The sequence below is a fragment of the Apodemus sylvaticus genome, chromosome 14, assembly GCF_947179515.1.
Source record: "Apodemus sylvaticus chromosome 14, mApoSyl1.1, whole genome shotgun sequence".
NCBI classification, from domain to species: Eukaryota; Metazoa; Chordata; class Mammalia; order Rodentia; family Muridae; genus Apodemus; species Apodemus sylvaticus.
The window spans coordinates 1018127-1034314 of record NC_067485.1 but is presented as its reverse complement, the minus strand read 5'-3'; the positions used below and the strand labels follow the sequence as shown (position 1 = coordinate 1034314).

General features: G+C 45.9%; 1 protein-coding gene across 1 annotated transcript; it reads left to right on the top strand.

The window, feature by feature from the left end:
• The first annotated feature begins 571 nt into the window (after nt 1-571).
• Cdk20 (cyclin dependent kinase 20) lies at nt 572-6888 on the top strand. Its single transcript, XM_052157275.1, has 8 exons — nt 572-832; nt 1122-1235; nt 3262-3450; nt 3637-3758; nt 3908-3970; nt 4533-4656; nt 5024-5179; nt 5966-6888. Exons 1-8 carry the CDS (start codon nt 758-760, stop codon nt 6161-6163), a joined length of 1041 nt encoding a protein of 346 aa, XP_052013235.1. The 5' UTR covers nt 572-757; the 3' UTR covers nt 6164-6888.
• The last annotated feature ends 9300 nt before the right edge of the window (nt 6889-16188 follow it).

Sequence of the window (16188 nt, the reverse complement as noted above, 5' to 3'; positions counted from 1 at the left end):
TTGTAAACACTTGGCCCAGGAAGTGGCACTATTGGGAGGTGTGGTCTTGTTAGTGTAGGTGTGTCACAGTTGGCGTGGGCTTTAATACCCTTGTCCTAGCTGCTTGGAAGCAAGTCTTCTCCTAGAAGCCTTCAGATGAGGATAAAGAACTCTCAGCTCCTCCTGCACCATACCTGTCTGGATGCTTCCATGCTCCTGCCTTGATGGTAATGGAAGAACCTCTGAATCCGCAAGCCAGTCCCAATTAAATGCTGTCCTTATAAGAGTTACTTTGGTTTTGGTGTCTGTTCACAGCCGTAAAACCCTAAGACACTCCACGACTCAGCTCTGTGCTTGTCTCCAACAGTGATTTGTGTCAGTTACAAAGTGGCGTACCTGTAGCCAGTAGCTGAGTGGGTGTCTGGCTTCGGGTACTTCTGCGGGCTTCTGGACGTCTTCCACCAGCCCTACCTCTTCTACCAGAGGCTCCGCCTCTGGGCGCGTGAACTCACCCTTCACTTGCGTAGCCCTTCCCCTCTCAGCCTCACGCGCCAGCGCTTCTTGTCACGTGGCTCTATGGCTAGATAGAGTGACTGCCTAAGGCTGCGTAATGGTGCTGCCTAGAGGGGATGCCAATTTTTGCAGAGCTCAGCTCCGGTCTTTCCGGTCACGTGCTTTTTGAAGCAGCGGCTAGATGCGTTATTGCTAGGCAACGCTCGCAGGCTGCGTCCTAGGCTGGATCCCTGCAGTGTGTAGGATCTGGGCGCCGCGGGCCGACATGGACCAGTATTGCATCCTCGGTCGCATCGGGGAGGGCGCCCACGGCATCGTCTTCAAAGCCAAGCACGTAGAGGTGAGACCACGCCGCAAGTGCAGTCCGAGGGGTGCCCGTTGCGCTCCCTCTGCGGTCTTTCGGTAAAGAGATATGCCAGCGCGCGCGCCTCCGGGGTTTTCTAGGACACTTGGCCGGGTCCCATCTTTGGCGATCCAGAGGCCAGACAGCGGGAGGGCGTCCTCTAGCGGGCGGTTCAGATCTTCCCAACGTAGGGGCGGATCTTTGAGGGTGTCTCACTCCTGGGGTCTCTCCCTGTACTTACCTTGCCAAAGGACTTCTGGCAGTGTCTGCACTCTTTCCTGCACAGACTGGCGAGATCGTTGCCCTCAAGAAGGTGGCCCTGCGGCGGCTGGAGGATGGTATTCCTAACCAGGCCCTCAGAGAAATTAAGGCTCTGCAGGAGATCGAGGACAGTCAATACGTGAGTGGGGCTGGGCTGAGGTGGGAAGACAGGGCTCCGGTGGACGAGACGGACGGCAGGTTCCAAGACAGCAACTTCTTGATCACTTTCATTCATTTCCATCCCTCTCTACTCACCCACACACGCTTTAAAGGTGCCCTTCTAGTCCCCACTCTGCTCCCACCTGCTTACCCCTTATCCCTCCCAAGTCCACTTTTCGCCCGAGTACTTCACCCTCCCATTCTCTCTCATTTCCTCACCCATTGCTCATATGCTCATGCACTTCCCCCTTTAACTGTTCTGTGGGTTTCATTTTGTTTTCTCCTCTCCTTTTTGTGCTGGCTCTCCCACCTTCTTTAAGCTAGGCAGGTGCTGGGCCATTAAATTATGCCCCTAGCCGTACTGATTTCTCATCAGTTTGCACTTGTTGAGCCCTTACTTTATTCTGAAGGATGTCTTAAAAGACTTTGTGTGTGGTCACCCTGAGAGTTCACGCTGCTTTTCCCTTTTTTTCAAGATCTTTGTTAAGCAAAGGGGAATGTTTGTTTTTTATCATCAGCTCATGGGTCTTCAGCTGTGTGACACTGGTAGAATGGCCCCTGGGGCCTCCTAAAAATTCTGGCCTGTGCACAGCACCAGTGACACAGAGGAACTGGTCTCAGTCTGATTCCTGAGAACTTAGTATAATGGAATCAGTCTGTATGCTCCTGTATTGTGAAGTGTAGTGGTGTATGTTTCAGAATTACTGCAGATGTGTTTCCACTTTCTACTCCTTTATAATATGTGCACTATCTGGATGTAGGTGTGTATTTTTATTTGTTCAGTGCTTATTTACTACCAAATCAAAACCTTCATTAAGATAGTTCTTTGTTGTTGTTATCGATGTTGAGAATAAAAGGGCTTTCCAGGAAGCTTTGTATGGGACAGGTGGTTCAAGACCCATAAGGATGCTGATGATTGCTAGCTGTCCTGAAGTTGCCATTTGATCTGGTTAATTAACTTATATTTAACTTTATGCATATGAACATTTTGCATGTGTGTGTGTGTACTATGTGTGTGACTCATGCCCATTGAGACCAGAAGAGGGCATCATATTCCCTGGAACTGGAGACGGATGGTTGTGAGCCACTATGTGGATGTTGGGAACCAAACCTGGATCCTCTCTAGGAGCAACAAGTACTCTTAACCAGGTTTTAGTTTAAAATATACACTGGGGGATGGGGAAATGGCTTGGTGGGCAGTGTCAATCCAGGTGAATGCCAGGTGTGTGTAATACCCCACCTATGGTTCAGGGCTTATAAAGTACTGGATAGGAGACCCTGGAGCAAGCTGGCTAGTCAGATCAGTGTATTGGTAAAGCTCTGAATTCAATAGGAATACATTGTTTCAACACATAATGTAGAGAATAATTAAAGAGAAGACTCCTGACTTCAGCCATGTGCCTCCACATGCTCATGCACACATAGATGTACACACATATGAACATACATCTAAACACACAGATGCATGTGAGAAACATGGAGTAGATTTGTCCCCAGTCTTTATATCTTCTTCACTTAACTACCACTTCTTAGGCATTCCTTCAGGGATTAGCGTCCATATAGGTTGCAAGAACACAGGATAGAACAGGCATGTTCATCCCATTACCTCTAGGACTAGGAAATCCCAGTAACCTGGGGACAGAACCAGAAATCACATCTCCCCCGGTGTTGGGACAATGAAAGCACATTACACATGGTAGCTACCTAGAGGTAATGGGTGACAGTTGGTACTTGAGTGTGCCTCTCCAGGTGATCTGCATGTGGGTAGGATGGTTTGAGCAGTGGGGTGCTTGCTGCTGCCCACCAAGTCACCTTTCCCCTTACAAGTGGGAGAGTAGGGACCATCTTATCTCTGGATAGCAGAGCACTATGAGCCTTGAGCTCCCTGGCTGTTTCTGCCTGCCTGGTCTTCTGTCAGGGCCTGGTGCTTCTGGTAGCAGGGTGGGAGCCAAGGAGGTCTGGAGGCCAGACTAGACTCTAGAGACTTATGGGATGTCTTCCCTCAGGTGGTACAGCTGAAGGCCGTGTTCCCACATGGTGCGGGCTTTGTGCTGGCCTTCGAGTTTATGCTGTCGGATCTAGCAGAGGTGGTACGTCACGCCCAGAGGCCCTTGGCCCCAGCACAGGTCAAGAGCTACCTGCAGATGCTGCTCAAAGGTGTTGCATTTTGCCATGCCAACAACATTGTGCATCGGGTTAGTGCCAATATGGGCTTTGTTGGGCTGGGGTGAGCTAGTCCGTGAAGAGGGTGCAGGCAGCGGGTCTTGAAGTAAGCAGGCAGAGGTATGGCTCTAAAGGAAATGGGGGCCTGGCTGCTTATCTCCCTGTCCCAATGCCCTGTCTAGGTACAGGGAGACTGATGCTGCTTTTTGTATGCACAGGACCTGAAGCCTGCCAACCTGCTCATCAGCGCCTCAGGCCAGCTCAAGATAGCTGACTTTGGCTTGGCCCGGGTCTTCTCTCCAGATGGTGGTCGCCTCTACACACATCAGGTGGCCACCAGGTAGTGGGGCTATATCCCTGCCAGTCCTCTCACTGGGGAAGAGATACTTCTGCACCTTCTGTCCAGGCAGGGCTGTGGGCCTGGGATGAACTCGAGTAGCTTCTTATCACACCAGCAATCCAACTGTGATCTCAAACTTTTCCCCCCAGGTGGTACCGAGCTCCTGAGCTCTTGTATGGTGCTCGGCAGTATGACCAGGGCGTTGACTTATGGTGAGATACTTGGGGGACATGAGGGTAATGTGGGCTGTGGGGATGCTCTCTCTGGTTAGAGTAATCTGAGCTACTCTAACCAGTAGTGTTAGATCTGTGTTTTTCACCTGATGTTTTTGAGTTGGTGTGGGGAAGGTTAGGAGAGTAGTCTCAGGTGAGATGCTTCTGGGAATGGGGGTAAGGTGGTCTGAGGTATGCTTTGGCATCTGACTCGAGGATGAGACAGTTGTAAGCTAAAGTGAAGCTTAGGTCCCTAGGTGTGAGGGTTCAGCATTTTGGAGGACTAGGGAAATAGTTTGTGGTATCTAGAGGTCTGAGATTTGGGTTATTTTGCATTTATGCCCCGCCCTCAAATTGAGGAGGAGCTGGGTGTCCTAGACATGAGGCTCTATGGGTCTTGTAGCTATAGGGGAATACTCTGTTCTAGATGTCTGTGGGGGAATAATACATGGCTGCACTGGAAACCTCTGGACTTGGATCCTGATGTGAGATGTCAAAGCTTGTGTGGGTAGCTTGATCACCCAGATGTGACATCTCCAGCTGCTTAGATCTGTATCCACAGGGCTGTGGGCTGCATTATGGGAGAGCTGTTGAATGGGTCCCCCCTGTTCCCGGGAGAAAACGACATTGAACAACTCTGCTGTGTACTTCGAATCCTGGGTACCCCAAGTCCTCGAGTCTGGCCGGTTAGTAGCAACCATTGCTGGGGAGGGGCCAGGTTTGCTACGTTCCCCAGTAGGAAATGACTTCTCTCTATGTAGGTGTCTTGGGCCCCACTCTCTCTTGACCAATAAAGACCAATTGATGTCTTGGCCTCACAGGAGGGACAGGTTTTATCTGGGTAGCATTTCAGTAAACTGGGCAAGGAGCAGGCCTTAGAGAAAGGGAGAGCTGAAGGAGAGCCTGTGTGAGTGGTGGATGGACTTTGGGATGAATGAGGAAACGAATACCTGATTAGGTGGGCGAGCCGGATCAGGTGTGGCAGGAAAGCCTGATGAGGGGTGGTGGGCGGGCGGGGCTGCTCTCATGCCTTTTTTTCTCCTCTGGGCTCAGGAGATTACAGAGCTGCCTGACTACAACAAGATCTCCTTCAAGGAGCAGGCACCAGTGCCCCTAGAGGAGGTGCTGCCTGATGCCTCTCCCCAGGCCTTGGACCTGCTGGGCCAGTTCCTCCTCTACCCTCCACGACAGCGTATTGCAGCCTCCCAGGTAGGGTTAAAGGTTATTGTTCCTAATACTCTGTGCTCCATAGCCATGGGACCCTGCCAAGTCAGTGACTCGTAGAACCCAGGAAGGGTGGAATCCTTGGAGATGGGGTTTTGATGGAGTGTTCTCCAGGAGGCGTCAGGAGAGTAGGAGTTGGTGACCCCTGTCCTCTGTCCAGCCCCTCTCCCTTGTCAGTGGTTCTTTTCTGCAGTTGCAGGTGTGAGTGGTGTCTCTTTCTCACCCTGACTGCTCTTGCTGTGTTCCTATTCCTCCTGTGTTTGCTCTTCTCAAGCCCTAGGCTTTTCTTTGGGCTTGTGATCCTGTGTCCCAGCTCTTGAAAGCCTGTGGCATCTCTCTAGTCTTCTTCAGCCTTTCTCTTCAGTTTTATTATATGATTTGTCCTGGGAGACATGAACGAGTGTCTGTTCACTGCAGATAGGACACTGATAACAAATCTGACCTGAGCTGGCCTTTAGTTTCAGGTGCTTCCTGGGACTCGTGAGTTTTCAAGGAGCCTCCTGCCTAGAAGGAATGTTTCAATTGGGAGGGAATAGCTACACAACAAGCTCTCGTTGCTGGGGACATACTGTGCATTTCCCCCTTTCTCTGGTTTATGTCTCCCACCCCTTCCTCTGTTGGCAAGACTTTTTATCTCACTGAAATGTTCCCAGCTGTTAGGACAGTGCTCCAGACATAGGCACATAGGCAGGGTTTTCTGAGTCAGTTGAATGATTCTGGGGACAGATGGTGATTGGATTTCTTCTACCACCCCTTATTTGCTACCCCCAGGCCCTTCTGCATCAGTATTTCTTCACAGCGCCTCTGCCTGCCCATCCATCTGAGCTGCCAATTCCTCAGCGCCCAGGGGGACCTGCTCCCAAGGCTCACCCAGGGCCCCCATATGTTCATGACTTCCATGTGGATCGGCCTCTTGAGGAGTCACTGTTGAACCCAGAACTGATTCGGCCCTTCATCCCAGAGGGGTGAGATGCTGGTCCAGTCCTTCCTGCTCACCCTTCCTAATTTGCCTCCATGGCCTCTCCATGGCCATATATACCTCACCTGGTCCTGCCCTTTAGTGTGCTTGAGGGCTGGGTTCTAGGAGGCAGAACCATGAAGATGTTCATCCCACCAGAGAAAGAGACTCACAGCTTATAGACACAGCCTCCAGAAACTGCTAGCTGTGTCCTTCTCCAGGGCCACTCCTCAGTGGTGCCACCCAGCCTTAGAGATGATTCTCAGCCTGTCTCCTCTTCAAGGACATTGCTACTACAGCACCACCTGGTGGAAGCACGGAGTATAAACTGTCTTCATACTGGGGACACAGCTGGGAAGTCTGACTTGCTTTAGTTTTGGTTTCACTGGGTCAGGATTTGAGATTCATATAAAAGCCCTGGGTGTTTCTGCCTGTATTTGCACCTTGTCTGTTGCTGTTAGGGAAAGGATAAGGGTGGGCCTTAATTCATAGGGGTCAGGTTCCCAGAAGGTGCCTCTGGTAAGAGCCATTTAGGTCCTCAGGCTTCCCGTGCTATTCACGGGACTTGAGAGCTTATTTGGGAGTGAGAGTCCAGAAGTGGTGAGGCCCAGGGATGGACAGTCCAGGTCCCAGAGCACATGTTTCACATGTTGGGTGAGTCTGAGGCTGCTGTGCAGATGTGAAGCAGGCGTTCTTGGAATTCATTCAGTAAATAAATTCCAGTGTGACTCAGCAAGCTTGGTTTTTATTTCAAAGGGATATACTAAGATGAGTCTAAAACAGTGGTTCTCTGCTTCCCAATGCTGCAACTCTTCAGTTCTTCATGTTTTGGTGACCCCTTCCCCCTACTCTGCCCCAACCATAAGATCATTTTTTGTCATACTTCATAACTGTAATTTTTCTACTGTTATGAATCATAATGCAAATATCTCATATGTGATTCCCAAGGGGGTCAAGACCCACGGGATGAGAACCACTGGTCTAAATCCCAAGATGTCGAGGAACAAGATGGGAGAGTAGGAGAAGATGATGAAAGGACTTGTGTTTTGGCCATTCAGAGTTATTGCAAGCTTACATAACAACTAAGATAGGATATTGTTTCAGAGATGGATTAAATAGGCTCTTAACTACCCATTATTCAGATACATGACAAAATATGCCAGTAGTTATGGCATATGCCTGTAACCCCAGCACTCAGTGGTCTGAGACGGGAGGGTTCCTAAGAGTAGAAGTCCACGCTAGGCTACAGTATGAGATCCTTTCTCAAAAAACAAAAGAAGTGTTAATGTGTGTATATATGTGTATATATTACATATTTATGTATATGTCTATGCATGTATATAATATACACACATCGGAGATACGTTATATTTTTAAAATGTTTGTTGTAGGCCTAACATGTATTAGTGTTCTGTGAGTTCTGGCAACATAGAAGTGACTAACAGGGCTGGCTCCTGGCCTAAATGCTTACAAGGAAGAGCACAGATGCTGTTTTCAGGATTATGATGCCTTCATAATCCAACCTCTGTTTATTTTTTTGGTCCCATCTTTGCAGACTCTAAGGATAGTTGAGCTACATTACTTTCTTGTAGCTCTTGTGTACACACAGGTGGTAGCTTGTGTCTGGACTCTGGAAATAGTTAAAGGTACAGGCTGATAAAAAGGTAGCCCATTTGGTGATTTATAAACTGATGCCTTCAGTGATCTCTGCAAACCCTTTTTTTTGTTTGTTTGTTTGTTTTTCTTTTTAAACTCTGAGATAACCAGGCACCCAGGAAACAGAGAAAGGAACAGAAAACACCTGTGGGTTTCCAGATGGTGGACTCACCAGAGACAGTGCAGCTACCACACTGCTTGGTACTTTGTAAAGTAACAGGCAGAATAGAGTAGGCACTGTTGGAAACCATGTAATATAATAAAGCACAAATATGCAGCATACTATAGGATGGTTTTACATCTCCCCACCCCAAGTTTGGTTTGTTTTTTTTGAGATAAGAAGATAAGGTTGGCTTTAAATTCCCTTTGTGGCTGAGATGACCTTTGATATCTTGTTCCATCTTTCAAATGCTGGATCACAAACCTGCATCACCACCCTCAGCTCATAGTAGTAATTTAAATGCTAAGAGTAAATGTTCTATCTGGAACAAAGGTGGTCACTTGTATTAAAAAGGAAGTGAAACAGGTATTTTCAAAAGTGGAACTTTAAATGCCAAACTTTTACAAGCAACCAGATAAAAAATGTGGTATAGTTTGATATCAAAGCAGACAAAGGCAATTTCTGGGGATAATAAACTCCAATGACTCTGCAAAAGTTTCTACACATATATGGATACAGTACAGATCCCCCCTTTTGACGCTGAGTCTTATGTAGCTGAGGCTAGTCTCAAACTCACTATGTAGCCCAGGATAACCTTGAACTCATCCTTCTGCTACCCATCATGTGCTGAGATTATAGGTGTGAGCTACCAATTCTGGATTCTGTAGTGCTGGGATTGTGCATGCTAGAGAGGTACTATGCAAGTGTCCTCTTCCCACCCTCTTCTGAGATTAGTCATGATGTCTAGTTTATGTTTCCTGGAACTCATGTTTCTCAGACTCTGGTATAGCTAGGTTTACAGGTGGATGCTACTATATCCAACTTCAGATTTTAAGAGAGATGTGAGCAGTAAGTGAGCTAAGAACAGACAAGTCCACTTTCAAAGTTTAAGGCTGGGCATAGTATGGCTGCTAATAGTGGTACACCATTTTAATCCCAACCCTTGAGATGCAGAGGCAGGCAGAAGTCTGTAAATTTAAGGTCTGGTCTACATAGCAAGATCCAGGCTAACCAGGACTACATAGTGTCAAAAAAAAAAAAATATATGTATGTGTGATTTACCCCTGCCCACTGCTCTCAAGAATAGCAGCCAGCAACCTGACCACCCACCTCCTGAAGAACAAGAAGAACCGGTTTTCAGCCTTCAGGGGAGGGGCTTGGTCTGCCTTTGTTTCTTGGGAGAGAGGCATCATTAAAGATGGAGACTTGAACCAAAAGCCATGTGTTTTGTGTCTCTCCATGTGATTTCTCTTGCAGCCTGTTCCTTACCCATCTCTCCTTCCAGAGAACCCACGGTTAAGATGTGTGAGCTGGCCTCTACATGTATGCATGATAGAATTAATGGCAGATAAGACATAAGGAGAAGAAAAGATTGTTGTGTATGTGTGTGCAGATACATGTGTGCTTTAGCACATGTGCAAAGGTCAGAGGACAGTTTTCAAGAGTTGGTTTTCTCTTATCAGATGGGTCTCAGAGATTGAGTTCAGGACATCAGGCTTGGTAACAAGTTACCTTTACCAGTAGAGTCATTTTGTCAGCCCTTTGTATAGGGTTTATGTAGATACTTCATTTACATGAGGGATCTGAGAATCCAGACACATTCTGCAGGGTTCTGGAAACAGTTCCCAGTGAACACTGATGGAAGGCTGCATTTTATTGCAGTGCCAAAATACTTGGCAGATTTAATAAAATGGGACTTAATGACATTTGTTTGTAGTGCTGCCCTTTGTATTGAGTTACAGTATTTCACAGTCTATATTTTGTCTCCAGAAGAGAGCAGAGTAGCTGAATTTGAGGAATTTGCAGAAATTATACCCCCAAATCCTCACCCAGGACTGGGAAGTCTGTAACTAGAAACAAAATGTGTATATCTCTAGTTTACCAGGAAGCTTTATCCAGGTAAAAGATTTGGCTGTGACCTGGTTCCTGGTCTCTCTTCATTACTAACCTAGGCACTAGCCTAGGATGAGATTCCAAAGCTACCTGCTGTCTCCTGCCCAGTCCTGGCCACAGCACCCCTTTCATTTTCAAGTTGTTTCCTTCTAGGAGCCTGAGCCCCACCTCCAGCACTCATCAGGTGGATCAGGTCCATCCCAGACTCCTGAGAGAACCTCAGCTGAAGGTGGTCAGAGGGCTCTGCTGGGAATTAAGGAAGCTCTTCAGAGAATTTCTCTGAATGGAACTGGACACAGACAGTATCTTTCTGTTGGTTTGAAGGGTACGGAAGGACTGGAAAAGTGGCTGCCCTTCTGTGACAGGAGCAAGCCTGAAGGCTTCACAAGTAAATCAGACTCATTCAGAGGAGAATAAAACCGAAAAGAGAAAGGAAGCACAATGACTTTATGTGTTCATGAATAGCAGGAACCTTTCACAGTGGAGTGGGTTGCAGTATTAATAAGGGGCTGAGCAGGGAGGAAAGAGAGGGGGGAGTAGGGAAAAGGATGAGAGGGAGAGTGGGGAGAGGGAGAGTGGGGAGAGGGAGAGGGAGGAAGTGAGAGAACGCTAGTTGACTCTAGGTTTTTCCAGCTGATCTCTGGGTTTTTCCTCTGGTTGCTTAGAAATAGTGTCTGCCTGATCTTCCCTTCCTTCTCTGGAGCAGAGAGACATCATAGAGGTGACAGATTAGTTTCTGACCCCTGACCTCCACCACTGTTGTATGACACTATTTTTGGGGATATAAGAACACATCTATTTACTACAGATAGGTGAAGGACTTTGAGCACCATTGGAGGACTTTCGGCAGCAGGATGAGGAAGGGGCTTAAAGGGGGGAGTATAGGGGGTTAGGTGAGTGTGGCTAGGCAGCGTGGGGGAAGGTATCCAGGCGGGCCCTTGCCTGGACACCTCTGCCCCTGAGGGACCACACACACACAGACATGGTATAGAATAGAGTTTATTCAGAATAGGGGATGGGAGTTAGTGGTAGAGAGAGAGAGAGAGAGAGAGAGAGAGAGACGAGAGAGAGAGAGAGAGAGTGAAGGCCGGCCATGACCACGTGGGGGGGGGAAGAGCCCCAGGGGCAGAGAGGTGAGAGAATATGGGAGAGCAGAGAGCAAAGAGGGAGAGGAGGAGCAAGTAGCCCCTCTTATAGTGGGCCAGATCTCTGGGGCGGGGCATACCTGGCTATTGCCAGGTAGGTGTGGGGTGGAGCTTAGACAAAACCCCAACAACAGGGACTCAACAACAGACCAAGGTACCAATATCACCAACATCCAACTTGGCAAAACAATTTTATTGGGGTTACTTACAGGAATAGGGGTGAGGGGTTACTTATAGAAGCAGAAATAACTCAGCTCATGAAAGCTGGAAACCTAGAGAGCATTGCACAATCTTCTGGCAGCTCAGCTGGTCTGAGATTCTAGGCAGCTCAGTTTACCTGATAATGATTCTTAGCAGTCCTTAGAGTTGATATATGTTTGGGGACAGGGACATCTAGTGAATCTTGTGGATTTTAGGAACTTCCTGAAGCCTTTGAGTTGTTTACTTCTTGAGCTTAATCAATTCCTTGCAGGATGGAATACTTTACCTCCTCCTCATAGATCATCAAGCTAACCTTCGAGATCGAGTGGCATCTCCACTTGAAAATGTGGACAGTAGGTGGCACTGTTGGCTTGTATAATATGATCCACACTGCATGCTCTAGAGTACCTTGGGACTCATACCTTGGAATGAGGGAAAAGGAAGAAAGGAAAACTGGAATTTCCTAAACTCTCTGAATCCCCAAAATCCCAGAAGACAGGCAGTCACTCTTAGTGCACAAAATCATGCGACTCTAACAGGCACAACCTGAGCAGGACAGTTTCCGCCCCAGGCAGGGATGTCAAACCATCAAAGGTGCTATCACCTCCAGAATATCACCTCACTGTCCCTGTGATGAGGAACCTTGTCAGAACCTGGTCAGCCCAGAGCAGTGGAGCAGATTGCTTAAAGGGGTGGGGGTGAGGGATAGTAGGGTGAAATGGGTAGGGAGGGTGTAAGGGATGGGGAGGACTTGTGGAAAATGACCTCAGTGCTGATATTTATGTTTTTGCCATCTTAACGTGAAAATATGAGCAAATCATCACTGTGGCTCATCTATGAGATAGGGACTTTGACAAGAACATAAGAGCCACCCACATGGTTGGTAGATCACAATTGGGCTACCCGATGATCAGAAACATCTTGGTTCCCTTTGAGTTTGCCTCTTTCTTGCCCACCCCTCTCTTTCCCACCATTTCTGTTTCTCTTCACACAGGTTTGTTCCATGTGGCCATCTTTCTTATTTTTTTTTAATACCTTTTTTACTTTTATGTGCATGATTAATTTGCCTGCATGCATGTCTGTGCAGCACCCATGTGTCTGGTGCCAGGAGAGGTCGGAAGGGGGCATCAATCACTTCCTCTGGCAATGGAGTTAAAGTGAGCAGCCGTGTGGTTCCTCTGGAAGAACAGCCAGGATTCCTAACCACTGAGCCGTTAATCTACACCTGTCAGTGGTAGTCTTTAGGACTTCCCTAGAAGTGGGCAACTCCAGGGTTATTTGTTTCTGCTCATCTTTATTTACATCTTGGGGAAACTATGGTGTGGGCCAGTGTAACAAAGGACAGCTACATATACTTTCTCTTGTAGGAACATGGCCTCATAGTATGTACTTTTCAGGATCATTCTTTATACACACATATTTCCCAGGGTCATGGTTTCCTATGTGTGTATATATCCTTCTAGGATAACACCTTTGTTTCCTTATTTATCATTTTTGAGAAAAAATGTCTGCTTTTCCATCATAGAATGTATGATAAAAACACTGAAGAAATGGGGCTGGGGATGAGGCTCACTTGGTACAATGGCTACCCATCATCCACAGAGCCTTGAATTCATTAATCTGCAGAACTACATAAAGTGAACCTGCTGGCACATACCTGTAATCCCAACACTTGGGAGGTGGAGACAGGAGGATCAAAAGTCTAAACTATAGGAGATTCTGCATCAAAATAAACAAAACCCAAATCTAGATGAATATATAAAAGAAAATCTTATTTTCTGTGACTTGGATGGAACCCTTCAGTTTCACCATTGCCTTTGGGAATGGCTGTAGAAAAGTGTGGAAGCCTGGACAGGACGTCAGGAGGTGAGATAGATTTCTTGAGGGGCAGAACCACTTTACCCACTCCTATCAGATACTCACTAGGAAGTATGGCTTTATTTTCTTTTTCCTCAAAGATTTATTTTATGTGCACAACTGTTTTGCCTTTGTGTATGTATGTGCACCATGTGTGTACCTGGTGCCCTTGGAGGTGGCAAGAGGGTGTCTGATTATCTGGAACTAAAGTTACCAATGGTCATATGCCACCATGTGGGAGCTGAGAACTGAAACTAGGTCTTCAGTAAGAGCAGTTACTGAAGAGAGCTCTTAACCCCTGAGCTCTCTCAACCTGAGCTCTCTCTCCAGCTCCTTGTCTTTTTGTTTTTGTTTTTTGTTTTGTTGATTCAACCTCACCAGTGCTGGCATTTTAGGCTTGCAACACCAGTCTAAGCAGCATTAGGAAGTTTCGATCTGTTTATTGGGCAGTGAAGAGGCAGTACTGACATATACAGACACAAACCTGTTTCTTGGAGCTTATAGCCTAAGAAGGGAGATAGACTTTCCCGAGATACATCAAAATTTGAGTGAACCAGATACAAACCAAGGTCAGCAGGCATCTCAGACAGTGCCCATCAGTGGGACACAGCCTGAGTGAATGCTGATGAATACAAATGGCAGGCTTCTGACCTTCATGTACATAGTTTCCACTGAAATATCTCATTTATACTACGGTCTGAAGAAAGAGCAAAAATAATTGTCATGCAAAAAGTTTGAACCAGAGGCTCTTATCAGCTGAAAACAGTAGCACTTTGGATGCTTTTTACAGCTAGCTTAAATTTAATGGCCCTATGTATGATCCCATTTAAGCTGACAATGACAAAGGCCTTATGAACTTTCCAGGTTACACAGAAGGCAATTATCACCCTCACTAGATGTCTCTGTGTGTCTGAAAAGCAATTTAACTTGCTTTTTATCTTTCCTTTATGTGGTATTTGGGATCAAACCCAGGGCCTTTTGTGCATTAAGCAAGCACTCTACCACTGAGCTACATCACAAGCTTGGAAAAAAAAAAAAAACATTTTAAAGCCAAGCAAACGTCTGTCAAACCATGGTGCTACAAAAATGTAAACTCAGGATTGTTTTAATTTAGCATCAACAGAAAATTGTTGTAGGCATATATTTTTTTGCCACAAAATATACTGTCAAATTTTAGTTTGAACTTTGACCCTGAGATTTATATTAGCGAACATACTTATCCATCTGCAAATGTATTTTTATTTTTCAAAGGAATTCTTAGGAGTAATTCGAATAGTCAAATTTAAATGCCCTCTCACCTGGGACCTTTGAATCTGCCCTTTATCTTCAATTGCTCATTTTGATCCTCCATTTAACCTAATTTCTTCCCAATGTATACCTTAAAAAAAATAAATATTTTCATGATTTTAGGAGACTGAGGTGATCTACTTAAAACAGAACAAAACAAAATATCATAGCATGTCCTTGGTGTGAAGATTCTTCTTCAGCAAGCATGGTGGTGTGGATGTTATCCTAGTACATGGGAGACAGTTGAGAGAGCTGCCAGCCTGCTCTACATAGTTCTCGGCCAGTCAAGGCTACACAGTGAGACCTTATCCCAAAGCAGACAACCCCTTGTCCACCCAAAATTTAGAATTATAACAATCATAACAAAACGTGATCCCAATAGTGACCTTGCTGACAAATCAGAAAAACTGCCTCTTTTACAGCCCTCTTCTACCTGTGTGGAGGATTTGAAAGATGCCTATAATGAAACTTTAAGGCACTGAAGAAAAAGATTGAGGAAGATAAGATGGAAAATACCTCCCATGGTCATGAACTGAGACAATCAATTTTATGGTGTTCATGCTACTTAAAGTGCTCTATAGGTTCAATATAAACCCCATCAAAATACTAATGGTGTACTTCAGAAATGGAAAACAGTCCTAGGCTGGCAAGATGGCTCAGTGGTAGGAGGTGCTACACACTAAGCCTGATGGGTCTGATCCCCAGAGCCCACATGTTGGAGCAAAAGAATTTCCTGAAAATTATCCCCCTGTCCTCTAATTAATGTAAAAAGAAACTTAAAAGAAAATCCTGATATTCATATGGATAAACAAAATAATCCCAAAACATCAAAGCAATTTTTGAGCAAAAAAGAGTCATAAACCTTGATTTTATTTTGAGGAAGTGTCTCTACATAGTCTTGGCTGTCTAGGAACTTGTTATGTACTTTAGATTGGGCTTGAGCTCACAGAGATCTTCTGCTTCTGCCTCCTGAGTGCTAGCATTAAAAGTATGTGACAATGCACCTCACCATAAAACCTGATTTTAAGATGCGCCACAGAGAAATAGGCAACACAAAATTGAAAAGCTAAGCGTGGTGCCTTATACCTGTCACTGAAGTACTTGAGAAGCTGAAGCAGGTTCCCAAATAATTTGAGGTTGTCTTAAGCTACATAGTAAGTTGTAAGCCAGTGTGGGCTATATAATGAAATCCTGTTTCAGACAAACAGACAATCCCCCAACACAATGCTTCATAGTATGAACACAGAACTGCTCACCCTTATTAAAAAGTTAAATTGAAATGGATCAAAGACTTCTAGATTCTAAATCTATTAGAAAAAAAAATGTGGGAAAGCAGTTCCAGCTTTTAAGGGTGACAGTTTCCCCAGAAATCACAGAAGACAATGTGGGGGCGGGATTTATAGGTGGTGTCACATGCAATTAAAAGCTTTTGCATAGCAAAGGAAGCAACAGAGTAAAGAGAGAGCATACAGACATGGAAATATCTGCCAGCTACTCACCCCATACAGGATTAATATCCAAAATGGATAGTGAACTCAAAGACTTAGCAGCAAAACAGCCAGCAGCCTAATAAAAATTGAGCAAATGATCTGAGGAGACACTTCTCCAGAAAAGAACTCTAAAAAGCTGATAATACACAGACAATGCTCAGCATGTCTGGAAATGCAGATCAAAACTACAGGGACTGCGAAATATCTCAAGACTGGGTTAAGAGAGATTCATGGCTAACCTCACTGGAGTGGCTGTTGGCTGGCGACATTAGTTTGTTTGGCTCCTTCAGAGTCGGGTCACAGGAGGAGTGGGCAAAGAAGAATTTATTTTCAGCTCATCTCCTGTG